At 40.9% G+C, this 21,278-nt stretch overlaps 2 protein-coding genes and 1 pseudogene across 2 annotated transcripts in view; 2 read left to right on the plus strand and 1 right to left on the minus strand.

Annotated features, from left to right (window-relative positions):
* The first annotated feature begins 19 nt into the window (after positions 1–19).
* On the plus strand, positions 20–6,790 carry LOC114202818 (small ribosomal subunit protein eS4, X isoform-like). The gene is made up of 2 exons (XM_028096133.2): positions 20–173; positions 5,893–6,790. The coding sequence occupies exon 2, from the start codon at positions 5,900–5,902 to the stop codon at positions 6,689–6,691; it is 792 nt and encodes a 263-aa protein (XP_027951934.1). The 5' UTR covers positions 20–173; positions 5,893–5,899; the 3' UTR covers positions 6,692–6,790.
* Positions 6,791–12,189: 5,399 nt separating this feature from the next.
* On the minus strand, positions 12,190–13,640 carry LOC148163199 (uncharacterized; annotated as a pseudogene).
* Positions 13,641–17,289: 3,649 nt separating this feature from the next.
* The window catches only part of ZNF461 (zinc finger protein 461), a 36,308-nt gene continuing 32,319 nt past the window's right edge, over positions 17,290–21,278 (plus strand). The window contains exons 1-2 of the mRNA XM_028096130.2: positions 17,290–17,421; positions 19,962–20,052. Of these exons, the coding sequence (XP_027951931.1) occupies positions 20,044–20,052 (9 nt within the window). The 5' untranslated portion in view covers positions 17,290–17,421; positions 19,962–20,043. The remainder of the gene's footprint in view (positions 17,422–19,961; positions 20,053–21,278) is intronic.

Raw genomic sequence — 21,278 nt, forward strand, 5'->3', positions numbered from 1 at the left:
GCGCGCGCGCCTTCTCGACATACGGGCTTTTCCGGCCTTGAACTACATTTCCCACAGCCCCTGTGCCGCTTTTTTGAAACGAACTTTGATCGAACTTTGATCCCTGGGTTCTCTCTGGTTATCGCCCGAAACCCTGAAAGTCGTCGCGCTCCGAGTGGAAACCGTTGCGCACGGTGAGGAAGCCCATCGCCTCCACAGTGCTGACAGAGTGTGTGGAGCCTGGGGCTCAAGCCTGTGTATGCGCGTTTGTGGCCTTGACGAAGCTGAGGGCGAGTATGTGCGGTGATGTGGCTGTGACAGGTGTGTGATGTGCGTGTGTGTCCCTAATCGGATGGAGGACATGGTGGGTGACCAGGCGGCTGTGATGTGACGCATGTGACACTGTGGGGTTTGAGACTGCCCATGATAAGATAGTGCCTAGTTGTTACCTAGTGTGATGGAAGAGGCTTTTAATTCTCTGACCGGCACGAGTTTGGTTGTGTAATGAGATAGAGCTTCATGTCTTCAGTTCTGGGTTCAACGTCGGGGCTGAGGGGTCTGTTCAAGACTTCTCTGAGAGTCTATCTGTGCTTGTGAAGACGGCAATGCCTGTGTTAACTCAAGTCGTGCTGCACCGAAGCATAGCCTGAGCTGCCTTATCAGGGCACCCCCACCTCCAGTGCCTAGCTTCGTGCTTAACACACTGGGGGTGTTAAGATGATGTTGCCCATCTAGGGGCCAATTTTAGGTTCTGTCCTTTCTTAGGATTTGTATATGCCTGGGTTCCCTGCAACTTCCTTTTTTCTCCTGCTTTACAGCCATGGACTCCAGCTGCAGAGAAAAGGTCACCAAAAGGGAGTCAGATATTTGAGTGGTAGTATAAAGGTAACATACAAGCAAAAGAGCACACACCTGTTTTTGGAATGAATTTTAGAATTGGAAGAGTCCCAGGAAGACGTTTGGAGAACGTGGGAGTAGGATTCCTTCCTCGGAGGATCTCCCTGGGGAGCTGAGGGCACGTTCCCTGTTTCATAACCACATCCTTCCCAAAGCTGTCTCCCCAGGAAACTTGCTGTGAACTTAGAGAAAGTTTCAGCCTTGGATGTCAGTGACCCTGGCCTTTTCCTTTCATACTAAAAAGGATTAGCAGTACTCCCCATCTCCCTTTTACTTCCCTCTGTGTGTGATAGATGGCAAGAGACTGGTTCTTGAAGAACTTCTTCGAATTTCACGAGTCTGTGCTCCAAGAAAGGTCTGGTGTCTGATGATTCCCTCCCCTTCCCCTGCAGTGCTCTTTTCTGAGTGAAGAGCCCTGCATTACTGGGCATATATGAAACCAAGCTCAAGGTTGGGGGTTTTGTTGCCTTTGTTCTCTTTTTGTTTTTTAGAAAAGTTCTTCTCCTGAAATGGTTAGGTTACTATTAGGCAGGGCCTTGTGATGTACTTTGACTAATAGCATGTGGTGGAAGTGATGCTTTCGAGACAAAGCCTTAGGAGGTCTTGCAGCTTTTGCTCTTTTCCTCTTCCTGCCCTGAGACCACTTCAAACTGAAGGTTATGACTAGCTTGCTTAAAGACGAAAGATCACCTGGAGACAGAAGCCCAGCTGACATTCAGCAATAGCTGCCAGATATTTCACTGAGACCATATTAGACCATCCAGTCCCCACCAAGCCACTGGCTGCTATCAGATGAGTGGAATTAGTAGAACCGCTCAGCCACGCCAAGCCAAATTTGCCAACCCCAGAATAATGAGCTAATGAATGTTTTTTGTTTTAAGCCACAAACTTTGGGCATGGTTACACAGCAATAGATAACTGAAACAGGTGTTTAACTTTCTAGACTTTTCTTAAAATCTATCACTCCATATTGATATAATTGTATTGGGCAACCTGTTTTGTAAAGTGATTTCTCTACTGGTATTATATCTTGAAAATTTTCTATATCCTTAATTACTTCCTACAGCTCTGCATTTGTTTATCTTGGTATTCTTTTACATGGATATTTTATAATTTATTTAACTATTAACTTTGCTGAGCAACTCCTTCTTACTGTCCAGCTCCCATGTCTTCACCAACTTTACATTCCCTTCCAGAACCTTAGCAGGACATGGTTCCCGTCATTTCATGGGTATGTAGACTTAGGAATGTGGTATTGACTTCTGCTGAGTGGAATATAGATGACTCAACCCACATAGAGGAATTTGTTCAAGGGTGTGATACAGGTTCTATATACATTTATTTAACTAATCAACTGGGTCTCCATGATTACAATATCTTTTTCCCCCTTTCCAATTCAAAATCTGCATTGTGGAGCCATCTTACTTCCTTCATTGTGACTCATTAGGGTACTTAGCTAATTTTCTGAAGGACTGATTTAAGATTCCTGGAGGTAGAAATGGACATCTCTGCTGTGTTTTCTAAAGTGTCATCATCCCGATCCTTCAGATTACTTTCTTAACTTCCTTTTCTGCCTAATCATCAAAGGAAGGGTCTGAATTTCTGCATAGCCACATCAGGCCTAAGTCCCATTTCTTCTCCTACATGCAGGGTTTAGTATTAATTTCCAAGGCAGATGTGATTTCCTTGCTGGAGCAATGGCTGGTGGAGAGACTGGCAATAAGAGATCTGAACCGAGGTAATTGAGGGGCAACCAGCAAGAGGAATCCATTGTGTATTAAAATCCTAGGTTTTGTACTATACCTTGGCTAACTGAATTTAAATTTAAAAAAATCTTAAGTTTCAAAATTAAGAGCTTTAAGGTAGTAGAATCTGAAAGGCTTCACATCTATGGAGAAACTTTAGGCCACTTATAGCCAGAATTCATACCACTACAGAACTCTACTCCATGTTTCATACACATATCTTCTATTATTTCTTCTGCTTTCAAAGAGGGAGGGATTAGCTCTATTATTTTTTCTGACTGTAAAATTAGTACATTCTTAATTCAGAAATTTAGAAAATACAGAAAAGCTTAAAATAAAGCTCATGTAGAAACAGCTTCTTTGAACATTTTATTCCAAATCATTTCATCTGTTTGTGAATTAACACATGGATATAGGCATATAGGATTTATTCATTCAAAACAGAATCATACCACAATACTGTTTTGTAATCTACCTTCTTCATCTAACAAAATATAGTGAACAGCTTTTCATGTCATCAAATTACAAACTGTCACAAATGTTTTGACTAAGACATTTCCTTACTGAAGGATATTTAACTTCTTTCTAGCTTTCCCCATACAGCATTTCACTGCACACTCCTTTTTGTGAACATGTATATCTTAAAGTCTTAAACATTGTTGAGAATGAGGCTTTCAAAGTTAAAATCGACTTATATACCTTCATCAACTGCCCTGCTTAAATTTTCACCAACATACCATAAAGAGTGTCTATTCTACTAATATAGGATATTATCAGTCCTTTAAATCTACCTTTAGTGGAAGTTGTGTTTGTTTGCTTAAATTAATTACCTATGCTGAGGTTTCATTTAATGTAATAAAATCTGGGCGTCTGGGACAAAAAACCCGAATCAAAGAGAACTGATTTTGTAGTTAGAGAAATGTGGATTCATATCATAGACCTCCATTTACTGAGCATATATAATTTCTTTTCCTTCATTTTAAATGAGACTTTTGTACAAAGTAGAACACAGATCTTAAAATCATAGCTTAATGATTTCTTTTATAAACCCTTACAACCACCGTTTGATAAACTCCAACATCCCAGAAGCCTCCCTCATGTCTCTTCCCAATCAATATACCTCTAAGTTAACCATTATTTTGACCTCTATCACAATAATTGAACTTTACAGAACTGCAATCATACAGTATGTACTTTTGTGTCTGGTCTCTTCTATGCAACATTGTATCCGTAACAGCCACCCATGCTGTATGCAGCAGTAGCTTGTAACTTAACATAGTATTGTATAGTATTATATTGTCTGAATGTGCCATAATTCATTTATCCATTCTCTTGTTGATGGAGTATTTGAGTTTCCAGTTTTTGGCTATTATGAGTAAAGCTACTGTGAACATTCTTCTGTCAGTCTCTGGCATGCATATGAAATCAGTTGTTTGTGTTATGTACCCAAAAACAGAATTGCTAGATCAGAAAGTAAATGTTTAGATTTAATAAATATTGCAAAATAGTGTTTGAAAGTGAATGTTCCATCTTATGCTCCCACGTGCTATGTATGAGAATTCCAGTTGCCTCACCCGATCAGCATTATTATCGTCAGTCTTTTGAATTTTAGCCATTCTAATGGGTGTGTAGTAGTACATTTATATTTAATTTGCATTCCCCTTATGACCAGTGATGCTGCCAACATAAATTCCTAAGGATAATGGTATTCACAGAGCTGGGAATGAACAAAATTGAAATAAGTGAAGTTTCACAATAAAAGAAGTGCATAGCTTACCATATGACCCAGCCAACTGCGATCTTCGCCATTTATCCCAGAGAAATGAAAACATAGGTTTACACAAACGCCTATACACGAATGGTCATAGTAGATTTGTAACAACCCAGAACTGGAAATAACCCAAGTGTCTTTTAACAGGTAAATGGTTAAACAAACTAGGGTTTATCTTTACCATGGAAAAACACTGGCAATAAAAAGGAATGAACCATTGAAACTCATAATTTGGGTGGACCTCAAGGGAATTATGCTAACTGAAAAAGAACGAATCGCATGAAAGTTATAATCTGTATGAATCCATTTATGTATCATTCTTAAAATGCAAAACTACAGAGATGGAGAATAGCTTAGAGGATGCCAGGAATTGGGTGGAGAGGAGGTGGCTATGTGACTATGAAAGGGTAGCAAAAGGGATCCTTGGGATAGAACTGTTCTGAGTCATGACGGTAGTGGTTGTCACAGGACTCTGCACAAATGATAAAAATGCAGAGAACTAAATATACACATAGATACACAAATGGGTGCATGTAAAACTTGCAAAAGATGTAAGTTCTGGGGACTGTGTCAATATCAATATCTTGGTCATGATATTGTACTATTATTTTACAAGAAATAACCATTGAGGGAAGCTGGGTGAAGGTTATGTGGGCTCTAGTATTTCTTACAACTGCATGTAAATCTACAATGATCTCAAAATAAAAAATTAAAATATAAGCACATAGCTGGGACAAGTTTCCTGGTTTGCCATTTGGCAAAAAATAGAATTATATCCTTACATCATCATACCACAAGAATAAACTCCAAATAGATTAGGAATGTAAACATTAGAAATGAAACCATGGAGGTCTTAGAATAAAGCATCAGTGAATCCCTCTTTAACCTCGATGTAAGAAAGAACTTTCTTACTATGATTCAGAAAACAGATGCAACAAAAGAAAATATTCAGAGATCTGACTTCATTAGAAAAAACCATAAAATCAAAAGACAACTTACAAATTGGGAAAAAATATTTGCAAGATGTATCACAAATCAAGGGCTAATATTCCTGTATTAGTTTGCTAGGGCCATCATAACAAAATACCACCAGTTGGATGGTTTAAACAACAAAAATTAATTTTCTCATAGTTCTGGAAGTTGAAGTCCAAGATGAAGGTGTTGGCAGGTTTACTTTCTCCTGAGGTCACTTCTGCTTGGCCTGAAGATCACTGCCTTCTGTGTCCTCATGTGGTTTTTTCTCTGTATGTTTGCATCACAGTCTCTCTGTATACCCTAATCTCCTCTTTCTATAAGGACACTAGTTAGATTGGATTAGAGTCCACCCTAACAGCCTCACTTTAACTTAACTCTTTAAAGGCCCTATCTCCAAATAAAGTCACATTCTAAGGTATGGTGCAAGGGATTAGGGCCTCAACATTATGAACTGGGAGTGGGGACATAATTCAGTCCATAAGAATTCCTAATATTAAAAAAAAACCTCTCTCTTTGCATTCCCAGCGCAGCCATGCCTCGTGGTCCCAAGAAGCATCTGAAGCGTGTAGCAGCTCCAAAGCATTGGATGCTGGATAAACTGACCGGTGTGTTTGCTCCTCGCCCATCTACTGGTCCCCATAAGCTGAGAGAATGTCTCCCTCTCATCATTTTCCTAAGGAACAGACTTAAGTATGCCCTCACAGGAGACGAAGTAAAGAAGATCTGTATGCAACGTTTTATTAAGATTGATGGCAAGGTCCGAACTGATATAACCTACCCTGCTGGTTTTATGGATGTCATCAGCATTGACAAGACCGGGGAGAATTTCCGTCTGATCTATGACACCAAGGGTCGCTTTGCTGTTCATCGGATTACACCTGAGGAGGCCAAGTATAAGTTGTGCAAAGTGAGAAAGATCTTTGTGGGGACAAAAGGAATCCCTCATCTGGTGACTCATGATGCACGCACCGTCCGCCGTCCTGATCCCCTCATCAAGGTGAATGATACCATTCAGATTGATTTGGAGACTGGGAAGATTACTGATTTCATCAAGTTTGATACTGGTAACCTGTGTATGGTGACTGGGGGTGCCAACCTGGGAAGAATTGGTGTGATCACCAACAGAGAGAGACACCCTGGTTCGTTTGATGTGGTTCATGTGAAAGATGCCAATGGCAACAGCTTTGCCACCCGACTCTCCAACATTTTTGTTATTGGCAAAGGCAACAAACCCTGGATTTCTCTTCCCCGTGGAAAGGGTATCCGCCTCACCATCGCTGAAGAGAGAGACAAGAGACTGGCTGCCAAACAGAGCAGCGGGTAAAATGGTCCCTAGGTGACGTGACTGGAAGACTTTATACTTAATTAAAGGTCATACAGCACGATAAAAAAATAAAAAAATAAATAAAAATAAAAAAACCCTCTTCATTTCACAATATATACAAATACTGAATCATTATGTTGTACATCTGAAACTAAGTTATATGTCAATTATACCCCAATTTAAAAAAACTCTTAAATTGAGGGAAATACCAACAAATTTGACAGAAAAAATGGCTAAAAGGAACAAACAATTCATAAAAAATATGTAAAAGCACTTAAATGTATGAAAAGAGAAATGGAAATTAAAATGATACTGGCACCATTTCCCACCTGTCAGAATGGCAAAAAGTTTAAATATAACAACATATTGTTATTAAGATAGGGTATAATGGGCTGCATGGTGACTTCCAAAAAAGGTATGTCTAGGTCCTAACTTAGGAATGTTAATTTGGAAATTAATTCAATTAGATATAATTAAATTAAGGACCTTGAGATGAAGAGTTTATCTTGGATTGTCTGGGTGGGCCCTAAATCCAATGACAAGTGTCTTTGTAGAGGTGAGGCAGAGAAAGATTTGACAGAGTAAGAGGAGGCAATGTGACCATGGAGGCAGAAATTGGAGTGATGGGGCCACAGGTCAAGGAATACCTACAGCCACTAGAACTTGGGAGAAGCAAAGAACAGATTCTTCCCTGGAGTCTTTAGAGGGAGTCTGGCTCTGATGACTTGATTTTGGACTTCTGGCCCCAGAACTATGAGAGAAAATAATTGTTTGTGATGATTTGTTACAGCAGCCACAGAAAACTAATACAGAGGGGATTAGGCAGTATCATATATTGCTGGTACAGGCCTTATAGTGGGGCATATAACAGTATGTTTAAAGACTATCCACATCAAAAAAAACCCCACAAATATCTACATTTGACCCTGAACAACACACGGGTTATGGATGCTTATCCTCTGTGCAGCTGAAAATCATGTGTAACTTTTGACTCCCCCCAAAACTTAACTACTAATAGCCTACTGTTGAGTGGAATCCTTACCAAACAATAGTTACTGCCTATATGTGGACCTGCACAGTTCAAACCACTGCTATTCAAGTATATATTTACCTGACATTCAATATTGGGAATTTACTCTGAAGATACACTTCCATCTTGGGGCGCCTGGGTGGCTCAGTTGGTTAAGTGACCGCCTTCAGCTCAGGTCATGATCCCAGGGTCCTGGGATCGAGTCCCACATCGGGCTCCCTGCTCTGCAGGAAGCCTGCTTCTCCCTCTCCCACTCCCCCTGCTTGTGTTCCCTCTCTCGCTGTGTCTCTCTCTGTCAAATAAATAAAATCTTTAAAAAAAAATAGATACACTTCCATCTTTTAAATGGAAGTTTTTTACATTACAGTAGATGCTCTAGACCTTTACTTGTTGGCATGGAAAAATGTTCCCTAGTGTTAGGCAAGAAAGGTAGGTTTCACAATAGCCACGTGTAGCCAATTCTATTTTTGAAAGGAAAGTCTACGTATACAGGGAGGGTAAAGGGATTTACAATAAATGTTCATAATAGACTATCGTTATTTTAGGATTCCCTGTTTTCTGAATTTTAATGCTTTGTATTTATTTCTTTTACATTCACAAAATAATTATAGAAGTAGTTACAGACACAGAATGGGGACGATGCTGATGTATCTTTGAGAATTCAGGCTAAAGAAAGCTGCTCAAACATCTTAAAGTTCTAGCTCTTCATATCAGCTGAGCTTTTAACTGCAATGGCTTCCCTCTTCCTGGAGCCTGTTTACTCATTGGTTTCTCTACCATTCAGGGCTGTCTCCTTTCCTCTGGTAAGGAAATCACACCTGGCTGAGAGATATAAACTCCTATATATAGGAAATGAAATGGGACTTGGGTCTGCTGAGGTGCTGCCAAACAGGGAAAAAGGGCCAGAGGAAGATGAAATCACCTTAGATCTCAAGAAAATGAAGCCTCAGTAAAAACAAAATGCAGTTGTTTCCAGTTATACAAATGCCTAATCAGTTATTCTTTTTTTTTTTAAGATTTTATTTATTTATTTATTTGACAGAGAGAGACACAGCAAGAGAGGAAACATAAGCAGGGGGAGTGGGAGAGGGAGAAGTGGGCTTCCCGCGGAACAGGGAGCCGGATGTGGGACTCGATCCCAGGACCCTGAGATCATGACCTGAGCCGAAGGCAGACGCTTAACGACTGAGCCACCCAGGCGCCCCCAAATCAGTTCTTCAAAGGCTCTCCAGAAAGTCATATTGAAGGAGGATACTTCCAGTAGGCAGATTATAAATAATGAGTGAAAATATTCTTTTTTTTTTTTGATGTAGTGGAGCAAAAATATTCTTAATGGGCAAAATCAGGCTCCAACATCCCATCCTTGTAGTTACATCCTTCCGAACGGGGTTCAGGAGGTCTCCTCACCTGGGAGAACTTGATGGACGTCTTTGGAAGTGATAGTACTGCCAATGACAAAAACATTCCAACTCCACAAACCCTAGCCCCATATGGCCCTGGAAGAAAGGGGAAGGTGGGCCAGATGTGGGAGCTAGGCAGCATATAGAAGGAATTCCTCTGGCATGGTTCAGCTTTCTGAGTCCAGCAAGAATATACAAATATAATAAATTCCAGAAGTTCCTCACAATAAGGTATTATGTGGTTATTAAAAAATTGAGGAATAACCAAAAAATAGAGAAAAATTCAAAATATACTGACAATGGCTTAAGCAGGTTACTACACAACATGTACAACTATTCCATTTACCAAAAGGTCATATATATCATTATGGATAGAATGTCAGACATCAGCAATAGAAAGAAAAATATCTGGGGGCGCCTGGGTGGCTCAGTTGTTAGGCGTCTGCCTTCGGCTCAGGTCATGATCTCAGGGTCCTGGGATCGAGCCCCACATTGGGCTCCCTGCTCCGTGGGAAGCCCGCTTCTCCCTCTCCCACTCTCCCTGCTTGTGTTCCCTCGCTTGCTGTGTCTCTCTGTGTCAAATAAATAAATAAAATCTTAAAAAAAAAGAAAGAAAAATATCTGGATTTATACCTTTAAATGTTAACATTATTGATTTCTAGTCTGTGATACTGATTTTTGGTTTAAGTATACTTCCATAACTTATATAAATTTAAATTTACTTCCTATTTTCTTTAGAAGAATCAAGAATGTATTTATTTTAGATTATTTTTTAAGAAATTTTATTAAAGGGAACTTCTTAAAAAATAGGTGAAAAAAACTCTTTTATGGGTCCTTAGGTTAGATTTATAGCTCAGCATGTTCTAAATATAGCTGGCTATGAATGGTTTGTCTTATGTCCCTTCTAACAGTTTGTTTCCAAGCATATCTAGGGGTTTTCTGCCTAGAGAAGAGCTAAGAGGCTCAAACCCTGGTCTAGTTGTTTTATGTCTTTTGATGGAAGAATTTATTTCACTTCTGAAATATTAGCCATAATGCCCTGCAACCAGTGAGAGAATCACCTTGCTCTATTAGTCACCCTTTGGACCCAACATCAAGGGAATCAAAACTGTAGGGCATAAACTTGACTAGGGAAAATTCATTCAAGAGTTCCTGTGAATTCACAGTAATTTGGACATGCTGCTATAGTTAGAATTCTTTCTTGTCAACTCCCATGGTTTATCATTGCACTTCTCCAGAGGTCTTTGTTATGTTCTACCTTTGACCTACTTTTATTTCCCCTGTTGGATTATGAACAGCATAAAGGTAGCAATTATATCTTATTCATCTGTGTTTCATCCTAATACATAGGCACAAGTTCTGGTGTACTGTAGGCATGTCTAATGTCTTATATAGAAATCCCACTTCTAGGATACTTAGGAAGAATTAAAAATAAATAAGTATTACAAGGATGTTCACTGAAGATTTCCTGATAATAGGGGCACCTGGGTGGCTCAGTTGGTTGAGTGTCTGCCTTCAGCTCAGGTCATTATCCCAGTGTCCTGGGATGGAGCTTTGAGTTGGATCTCCACTCTGCGGGAAGTCTGCTTCTCTCTCTCTCCCCTTGCCCTTCCCCCCTCCCCCTGCTCATGTGTGCGCTCTCTCTCTCTCTCAAATAATTTAAAAAAGAATTCGTGATAATAATTAGTAAAAAAAAAAAGGTTTCAGAATAAACAATGTGTTAAATAAGATATAATAGACCACACTGTAATCATTATGATTTTGGCCTCAATTTAATTGTCAAAGAGAGATACTCATCAGGAATGGCTTAGTGAAATACAGCAGAAGGTATAGAGTTGGAAAATAGTAGAATCTGGTAGTTAAATAAAGATTGAGGACTTTGGAACTCAAGTTCTAGTTTCATCTCTCAGGAACTCTGTGACATTTCACAACTTATTTCAGCCCTTGATGCCTCACTTGCCTAAGCAGTTTACTGAGAATGGTAATACCTCCCTCACAGGGCTCTCATGAGGATTAAATTAGACAATACATGTCCTTATAATAGTGTATTAGAGTTCTCCAGAGAAAGAGAAACAATAGGATGTATGTGTGTGTCTGTGTGTGTGTACTGAGTTAAGAAAGAGATTTTAAGGAACTGGCTCATAAGATTGTAGAAGCCTGTTAAGTCCGAAATCTATAGGTCAGGTCAGCAGGTTGGACACCCAGGGAACAGCTGCGGTTTGAGTCCAAAAGCTGTCTGCTCGCAGAGTTCCTTTCTGCTCCGGGAGAGAGCAGTCTTTAGTCTATCAAGGCCTTCAACTGGTTAGATGAGGCCCACCCACATTCTGGAGGGTAATCTGTTTTAAATTAAATGTTAATCTCATCTAATAAACACCTTCACAGAAACATCCAGAATGATATTTGACCAAATATTTGGGCATCGTGCCCAGCCATGTTACATAAAATTAGGTTTCATAAGTCCACCCCTTGTCAACTTGGTACCTATATGCATCTCCTTAAACTATACTTAATATCTGAATAAAAACAGGGGCACCTGGGTGGCTCAGTTGGTTAAGCAACTGCCTTCAGCTCAGGTCATGATCCCGGAGTCCCAGGATCGAGTCCCACATTGGGCTCCCTGCTCCCAGGGAGTCTGACCCTCCCCTCTCTCATGCTCTCTCTCTCTCATTCTCTCTCTCAAATAAGTAAATAAAATCTTTAAAAAAATCTGAATAAAAACAGTAACAAGGACATACTTAATATCTGATATAAAACAGTATAATATCTGAATAAAATAGTATAATATCTGAATAAAAACAGTAACAGACCTACTTCCACCTAACATGATACAACTATCCTGCATACAACCAGAAAATACACGAATCCTTTCCCCAGAAGAGGGTGCAAAGTCTTGTGTGATGTTTACTTTTCTCCCTTATATCCCACAACTTAAATATTATGTAAAGTTAATAATACTTACATACTATAAGGTCAATACATCTTATATTACATGATAATGGTATAAAAAAGGAACAAAGATATTTATATACATATGTACAAACACACAACAAAATAAACACTCATGACAATTATAGTCCCAATTTCTGAAACTGGTCACATGGTTGTAGTAGGCATTTATAACTACCTTCTTCCACCACCCATTCCATATTCCCTTTGCCCTCAGCAAGCTCCTCAGCTGGTCATGGTTCTTTACCTGGTGGGGTGACCCAAACATTCATTCTTGGGTGTCTGGCCCATGAGTAACCCTGCCTTTATAGTTTGTAGTTTGCCATTCACTTTAGTCATAGGGCAGGGTAATATTAAGAGACGCCCCAAAGGATCTCCTGTACTCTAGGCATACTCCTCCTTACCTCCACTGTGGCGTAGCAGTCCAACTTCCCCTTGGTAGTCAAGATCAATCACCCCAGCCAGCATACTTACTCCCTTCTTTGCCTTCTGATTCAGAGGGATGAGAAACCCGAAGCGGTTGGGTAGCAGTCTTAATTTATAGTTAAATGCAATCACTGTATCTCCTGGTGGAAGCATTCCTCCCTTTGGAACTAAGACCTCTATGCAGCAGAGCACAGGTTGTGGGGAGGGGAAGCAAAAATTGTGCTATTGGGTAACTAGGGGTAATAGTGAGTGGTGTCACTCCCAATTCAACCCCTTGATTCCCGGCCTTGTAAATCCTGACTATGGGAGAAACAGCACCGGAGACTGGATGCTGACACCGAAGCATACACAGCCTTCTGCAGAACCATGCCCCAGCCCTGCAAGATACTGCCACCTAGCTGGCACTGTGACTGAGTCTTCAAAACACCACTCCATCTGTCAAGCCAGCTGCTTCAGAACGGTGGGGATCTTGAGAAGACCAGTGAATTCCATGAGGATGGGCCCACTGCTGCACTTTAGTTACTGTGATATGAGTTCCTTGATCAGAAGCACTGCTGTTTGGAAAATACCATGATAGTGGATAAGGCATTCTGTAAGTTCACTGATGGTAGTTTCGGTAGAAGCATAATGTATATAGGCAAATCTGTATCTGGAGTGTCTGTTCCATTAAGAAAAAACATGTTGCCTCTTCCATGATGGAAGCAGTTCAATGTAATCAACCTGCCACCAGAGAATGGTGCTATATCGGGGACTCACTGTTGGTCTCTGCTAGCAGATTGGGCATTCAGCAGTGGCTGTAACCAGGTTGGCCTTAGTGAGTGGACACCCATGTTGCTGAACCCATGGACAGCTGCCATCACTGCCACCATGGCCACTTTGTTCAAGAACCCACTGGGTGATGACAGGGGTGGCTGAGGGAAGAAACCAACTGGTGTCCACAGACTGGGTCATCCTATCTACTTTATTAAAACCCTCCTCTGCTGAGCATTTTAACATGGGACACAAAGAACTTCACTTTTACCCATTCAAAGAGGTCTGTACCTCTTTTCCAGACTTCCTTCACATGAATTTTCCAATCATGTTCCTTCCAAGTTCCTGACCACCCAAACCACTGGCCACAGCCTGTGATCAGTATGTAATCACACATCTGACCATTTCTTCTTCCAAGCAAAAAAACAAAACAAAACAAAACAAAACAAAAACCAGGTGCACTGCTTAAAGCTCTGACCAGTAGGATTACTTGTTCCTTCAGGGCATACTTGGCCCAATCACTTATACATCACTTCCATTTTATGAAAGTGCTGCTATGCACACCCAATATAATAGTTTGTTGGGTCAGATTACACCCAGTTTATGATGGTAAGTTGGCGGCCCATGGTTTAGTGTTTAGTCTCCAAGGCCCAGTAGCAGGCCAAAACCTGTTTCTCAAAAGGAGAGTAGTTAACTGCAGAGAATGGCATGGCTTTGCTTCAAAATCCTAAGGGCCTGAACTGTGACCCATCTATAGGGTCCTGCCAAAGGCCCTAGACAGCATCAGTATCTGCCTCTGGTATTTCAAACACCCTTGGATTTACTGGACCTTTTGGCCCAAGAGGCAAAGTGCTTGCATAGCAGTTTGGACCTGTTGCAGAGTCGCAGAGCCTTCTTTTGTTCTGGGCCCTACTCAAAACTAGTAGCTTTTCACATCCCTTGGTAAATGGGCCAACGTAATACACCCAAATGAGGAATAGGTTGCCTCCAAAATCCAGAGGTCCACTAGGCTTTGTGCCTCTTTTTTAGGTGTAGGAGGAGCCAGATGCAACAATTTATCCTTCATCCTTAGAAGGGATATCATAACATGCCCCACATCACTGGATCGCTAGAAACTTCACTGAGGTAGTAGAAGGCCTCTGAGTTTTTGTTGGATTTATTTCCCAACCCTGACACCCAGATGTCTTATCAGTAAATCTAGAGTAGTTGCCATTTCTTGCTCACTAGGTCCATTGGCATAATGTCATCAATGTAATTGACCAGTGTGACATCTTGTGGAAGGGAAAAATAATTAAGATCCCTGTGAACTAAATTATTATATGTGTAAACTAAGTTACAGGGCTGGGGAGCTGATGTACCCCTGGGGTAGGACACTGAAGCTATATTACTTGTTACTGCCAAGTGAAAACCGTTGCTTCTGGTTGTCTTTATTTACAGAGATGGAGGGGGAAAATTGCCAGATCAGTAATCGCATAGCAGGTACCAGGGAATGTTAATTTGCTCACGTAATGAAACCACATCTAGTAAAACAGCTGCAGTTGGAGTCACCACCAGCTTATGATAACCCACTGTCATTCTCCAAGATTTCTGTCTGCAGAGGCCAAACAGGCAAGTCGAATGGGTATATGGTGGGAATCACCACCCCTGCATTTTTAAAGTTCTTAATAATGGCACTAATAACTGCAATCCCTCCAGGAATACAGTATTTCTTTTGGTCTATTATTTATTTTTAGGTAGAGGCAGTTTTAGTAGTTTCCACTTGTCCTTTCCTCACTCAACCGGCCAGAGAGACAGTTGCTGAGTATGTCTGTTCCAATTATCCATTCCAGAACTGGGGGGAAAACCACAGGATGGATTCAGGTACCCACTGGGTCTGCTGTGAGATAGACCTTGGCTAAAACAACATTGATCATAGACCTCCTTAAGCCTCTACCCTGACTGGTAGACCAGTGAGGTTTTAGGTCTCCTGGAATTAGTGTCAGCTCAAGGCCAGTGTCCAAGGTCTGATTATTTCCTTTTCCTCAAAGTATGGCCTCCCTGGTAAAGGCTGTGGGTTCCTATAAGAAGGCCTGGGGGAAAATTATCAGCACAAATTTTTGGCAGTGTAGCAGGGTTTTTCATTCAAGGGGTTCTGGGTCAGTATACTGGGTCAAGTCTTAAGAATTGACTGACAGTCCATGACTTTTTATTATTCAAGTTAGGCTTTTGTTCACTTGACTAGATAGAACTCTTTCACTTATACAGATCGACTAAGAATTTAGACTTCCCATCTATTTCACTTCCACCAAAGAAAACTAACCGTACTCCCAGTTACCCTATAACAAAGATTAACAAAAAATCTTTCATGATCATTTTACATTCATCACAATAAATTATTTCATATTTTTAAAATCCACGTTTTAAGTTATACTTAAATTTTTAAAAATTTCCACTGGAAACTTAATTTCTTTTTTTTTTAAGATTTTATTTATTTGACAGAGAGAGAGGCAGAGAGAGCGGGAACACAAGCAAGGGGAGTGGGAGAGGGAGAAGCAGGCTTCCCGCCGAGCAAGGAGCCTGATGCGGGACTTGATCCCAGGACCCTGGGATCATGACCTGAGCCGAAGGCAGACGCTTAACGACCCAGGCGCCCTGGAAACTTAATTTTCAAGTAAAACCTATGCTGCAGGAAGCTTAACTATCATCTCTTTAGAGGTAAGTAAAGAGGTTTAGAGTTCTCAATCTCACACTCTTAATATTGCAGTCTCTCATATAGTTACTACATTCAGATCACAACCACACACCGTATCTTCCATCCAGATTTTAACTTGCATAAGTTGCATTCAAACACAGAAAAACAAATTTACTAGATCTCTCACAAGATCTCCCAATCCTACTCAATTAAAACTCACATATATCAACCTCAAAGTCACAATGTTTAATCACCTGCTCTTGCACTGTCATACAATTCATTCAGAGACCTGGGTACGGTCACAAACCACTTTCCCATACTTTGTATATTTCACTCAACACCTTGGACAATATCAAATGCAAACCAACTCATACACGTGACCAAGAATCAGACCCAGAAACACAACCACTTGTTCTCACAGACAAATTTCTTCATATGACACTTTGAGATAGGGTTTCTGTACTTTTAGCAAGGTTAAAAATCTTTAGATTTGCCTCTTCTGGCAGATAATCTGTACTAGTTTCCACCTCTCTCAGTCAATTCTGGTTTCTCGCACCCCACAATGTCGCTTCACCCCTCTCCCACGCATACAGGTAAGGCTCAGGATCAGCTCTGCCTGGCCCAGGTATCTGTTTCATCCATCAGGGTCCATCAGGGAGACCAGCCTCCTCCCTTCTCTCGACGGACACCTACCGCAGCCAACCGCTCCTGCTAGTCATAGGTAGACCCAACACAAACAGCCTCCCACAAAACTTTACAAACTCACTGCCCGCATAGTCGCGCCACCCACAAGCACTCGTAATCAATCACAGGTCTCAAATGGCTCCTCACTCCTAAGCCACGTTATATTACACTTCACAATCACTGCGCGTGGCCCCACACGGGTATACAGCACGACCACTATTTCAAACGGTCTCAGAAACTACTTTCCTCATTCAGGACACACTCAGTCGGTGTAACATGTACAACCTCTCCCTCTCGATCAAACTCACCCTCGGCCACTCGCACCTTCGGACTCAGAAAACACATCTCGCACTGCCACCTTACAGACGAAGGCCGGACCCCTCCGCATCCGACAACAATTCCCTCAAACCACAGCACGTGCGCGTCCACCTTGAGAGGTAGGGACAGCCACGGTGCCAGGCTTGAAATCCGCCCTCAGAGGAATCCGAGGACCCGGATTCAGACCGAAATTTCGGGTCTGAGCCTTGGAAAGGGAGAAGTGGTAGCGTCACTCCAGGCCCGATGAAACTGCGCAGGTGCATCCCGAAACCCGGTAGGAGATTTACCACTTTCAGCTCCCCGGCGCTTTCCTTTTGGACTACGTTTCCCAGAGGACACAGCGGTTCAAAGCTATTTCCGGTAGGAACGTTGGCTGACTGGTCGGCCGCAGAGGCAGGTGAGGGCTTTTTACTCGACCAGCGGAGTGTGCAAGGCTAAGCGTGCGGCCTCACCTGGAATGCAAATCATAGAATATGAACCAGCGCACTTCCTGAGGATGCTGAAGGTAAGGACTCCTGGCGTTCCAGGCCTGGGCAAGAGGAGTGTCTGGAGTGTTAGGCCTCCAAAGTGCAGGAGCTGCTCTAGGAGGATAGATTGGGTTGTTGTGAGTGCGTGAAGGAAACTATGAGTTTGTCGCCGGACTAAGTATATTTGGCCGTTTGTTGTGAGAGCGACTGGATTCGGATCGTGCTTTTGTGACAGTGTAATTGTTTGCGTGGCCATTTGTGTGAATGGAGTTTGTATGTGGTTGTGACCATGATTGCAGGTGGCTATTTGTGTGAGCCTCAGATACTTGCATAAAAGAAAAAAAGCACAATTACACAAAGCGTTACACCCAGGCTCACGTAATCAGGCAGTTAGGGAGACATTCCAGTATTTAACTGTAGATTCATACTACACAAAGCCAAAAAGACATAATACAACCCACGTTTATCATCATCCCACTACCCCAGACGCAGACACACATATATAGTAAAACAAAAACAACCACTCCCCAACCACAAACTGCCCTATGCCTACTTAGCCGTCATCCCCAACAGTTATCTAAGAGCTCAAACACATCACCAAGTGTCATAGAATCGTAGTTACCATGGTCACAAACAATGTCTACTCCACATCACACACAAGGTCACACAAAGTTTGAGCTTCAAGAAAGGCCTGATGGGGGGCACCTGGCTGGCTCAGTCAATAGAGCATGGGATTCTTTTTGTTGTTGTTGTTAAAGATTTTTTGAGCATGGGATTCTTGATCTTGGGGTTGTAACTTCAGCTCCACACTGGGTTTAGAGATTACTTAGGAAAGGCCTGGTGTCTCCTAGTTCTTATCTACCTCACTACTTCCGCCATTCCCCTTAGAAACACCTAGGGTAGGAGGAAAGAATGGCGCTGTTGCACATCCAGAATCAGTGTCTAAGATGATTAGGTGCTGCTACTTATCAGAATGTTCATATAAACTTTTAAAATTCTTTTGTTATATTACTTTATTTAAAGTAAAAGTTAGCTATAATTCTTCAACCACTCTAAACATTTTTAAAAAGATTTATTTATTTATTTTTTTTTAAAGATTTTTTTATTTATTTGAGAGAGAGAGAATGAGAGATAGAGAGCACGAGAGGGAAGAGGGTCAGAGGGAGAAGCAGACTCCCCGCTGAGCGGGGAGCCCGATGCGGGACTCGATCCCGGGACTCCAGGATCATGACCTGAGCCGAAGGCAGTCGCTTAACCAACTGAGCCACCCAGGCGCCCCGATTTATTTATTTATTTATTTGACAGAAAGAAAGGGAGCATGTGAGCAGGGAGAGGAACAGAGGGAGAGGGAGAAGCCGCCCCACATGGCGCTTGATCCCGTTCAGATCATGACCTGAGCCGAAACCAAGAGTGAGATGAATAAACCGCCTGAGCCACCCAGGCGCCCCATCTTTGAACATTTTATTACAAGTGCTTTCACCCTCCTTATATGCATACATATATGCTTATGTATGTATGTGTTTTCCCCGAAAGATTAGACCACAATACACATTGTTTTGTAATTCTTTATTACAGGATATTTAGGTCTTTTGTATGTATTCAGGAATAAATTTCAGAAGATTTTCCAGGATGCTTCCAGGTATGCTTTCTCACCAGGACTTCAAATTAAAGTCTCAAGTATTTATTTTGGTTTGGAATTTTTTTTTTTAAGATTTTATTTATTTATTTGACAGAGAGATAGAGAGAGAGAGAGCACAAGTAGGCAGAGAGGCAGGCAGAGGGAGAGGGAGAAGCAGGCTCTCCGCTGAGCAGGGAGCCCGATGCGGGGCTCGTTCCCAGGACCCCGGGATCATGACCTGAGCTGAAGGCAGACACTTAACGACTGAGCAACCCAGGTGCCCCTGGAATTTTTTTTTTTTTAATAGAGAGAGAGTGCGTGTCCATGTGCGTGTGGAGGTGGGGGGACAGAGGGAGAGAGAAAGAATTTTAAGCAGGCTCCAGGCTCAGTGCAGAGCCTGACACAGGCTGGATCTCGTGACCTGAGCTGAAATCAAGAATCCATCGCTTAACTGACTGTGCCACCCAGGCGCCTCTGGCCTGGAAATTTTTGTTTTGTTTATTTCTTCTTTTTGTCTGGGTTCTATCAGTCTCTATTTTTAAAATTCCTGTGAGTCATGCATTAGGGCTTTTGGGTTGTTTTCTATTTCTCTAATCTTTTTGTAATGTCCATTTCCTTTTATTTTTCCTCTTAATTCAGTGAAGATCTTGTCAGGATAGGTCTGAACAGGTTGGTTGTGTCCATTTTATCATAGAGTTGGGACACTGATCTGCCTAAATCTTTCCTGCTAAAAAGCCTGGGCCCAGTCTTTCTTGACTCCCTTCTACTATACCTGGCTTCCCTTCTTTTTTGAGTAAGGTTGGGATTTGTCCGATTTCCCTCTAATCTTTCATGTATGTGTGTATGGAGATTGGGCATAGGAGACATGCAAGGGGAAGAAAAATGTCCTTCTGTATTAGCACTTTGGCAGCTAAGAAGCAAGATCATCTCATGTCTTTTTTTTAAACCCCTCTCATCCAGCAATATTTTCTTTGGACTGTGAGTTTCTTCTAAAGTGGAACTAAGAAGAGGACTAATACATTGAATTCTAAAAAAGAAAACAATGGCCCATGTAAGTTGATTTTTTTGTTCCTAATGTCTTCTTTTTTCTATAGTCCTATGAATATTTGCATTCTTTATCCTGATATTGTTGCCTGATTGAATATCATACAATAACTTACTAGTGAGTAAGTGTTGGTTTCAGAACTTCAAGGTCTTCCTCCTCTCCTTTCTAACCAGTGTTCTTATAATCATTCAATAAATCATTTTTCATTTCTCATATGCTCAGACCTCTGCCAGGAGAAGGAGAGAACAGAAATAGTATTCTTTTGGAAAGGGAAATACTGATGTTTCTCTTGTCAGAACTTTGGTTTGATGAGGTGATTTAACAAATATTACTTCTAGGTAACTACGAATAAATCAGTGGGGGAAAAAATCCGACACATACAAATCATCCCTTGTGGAACTTAACTTGTAGTGAGAGAGACAAAAAATACATTTATATAATACCAGACTTAAGATTTAAGACCCACGGATATATATACACGTATATATATAAACAAATTAACAAAAACAATTACAAGATAAAACTAAGAGCAAAAAATAAATATATGTCCTACAATAAATATATATGAGTTTTAAGTCAGAAAAAGGCTTTTAGATTGAGTCTCAAAGAAAAACTCAACTCTCTGTACTTACGAGACTCTGAGACACTTAAGTGACTTAGAAAGTTTAATGAAAGGATGGATAAATTATAACAAACAAATGGAAACTAAAAACAGACAAAAATTCAGGACACTCTATATGGCAAAGAAGGACGCTATGTAATTCTAAGGTATACATTTCAAAATGAAGATAACATAGTTATAAATGCACATGTATCAAATACCACATTTCTGTGTGCAGATAGGAAGGCAGATAGAAGAAGAAGAAAGTAGTAGAGGACACTAATTAATCCTTTCAGTCAAAGTCAGGCCAAGTGGACAAATTTAGTAAGGATGAAACACTCTATCAAATCTACCTAATTGATATATAGTCAGTTCTGTATCCTAGTAATAATAATTATACATTCTTTTCAAGTGTTCATAGATCAATCAGGAAAAATAACATATTAGGCTACAATAAAGTCCAAGTAAGTAGAAATGATAAACCATATCCTTTGAACACGATGAAATACAGCAAGGATTTAATAACAAAATCAGAAAAATAAAGTTACTCTTACCAACAATTTGTAAAATCTGTCTCAATAACTCCTGGATCAAAGAAGAAATATAATCTAAAAGTAAAGAATTTCTGACA

This window comes from Eumetopias jubatus, unplaced genomic scaffold (genome assembly GCF_037043125.1).
Source record: "Eumetopias jubatus isolate StellerSeaLion01/CBP00866 unplaced genomic scaffold, mEumJub1_p1.0 scaffold_10, whole genome shotgun sequence".
Taxonomy (NCBI): domain Eukaryota; kingdom Metazoa; phylum Chordata; class Mammalia; order Carnivora; family Otariidae; genus Eumetopias; species Eumetopias jubatus.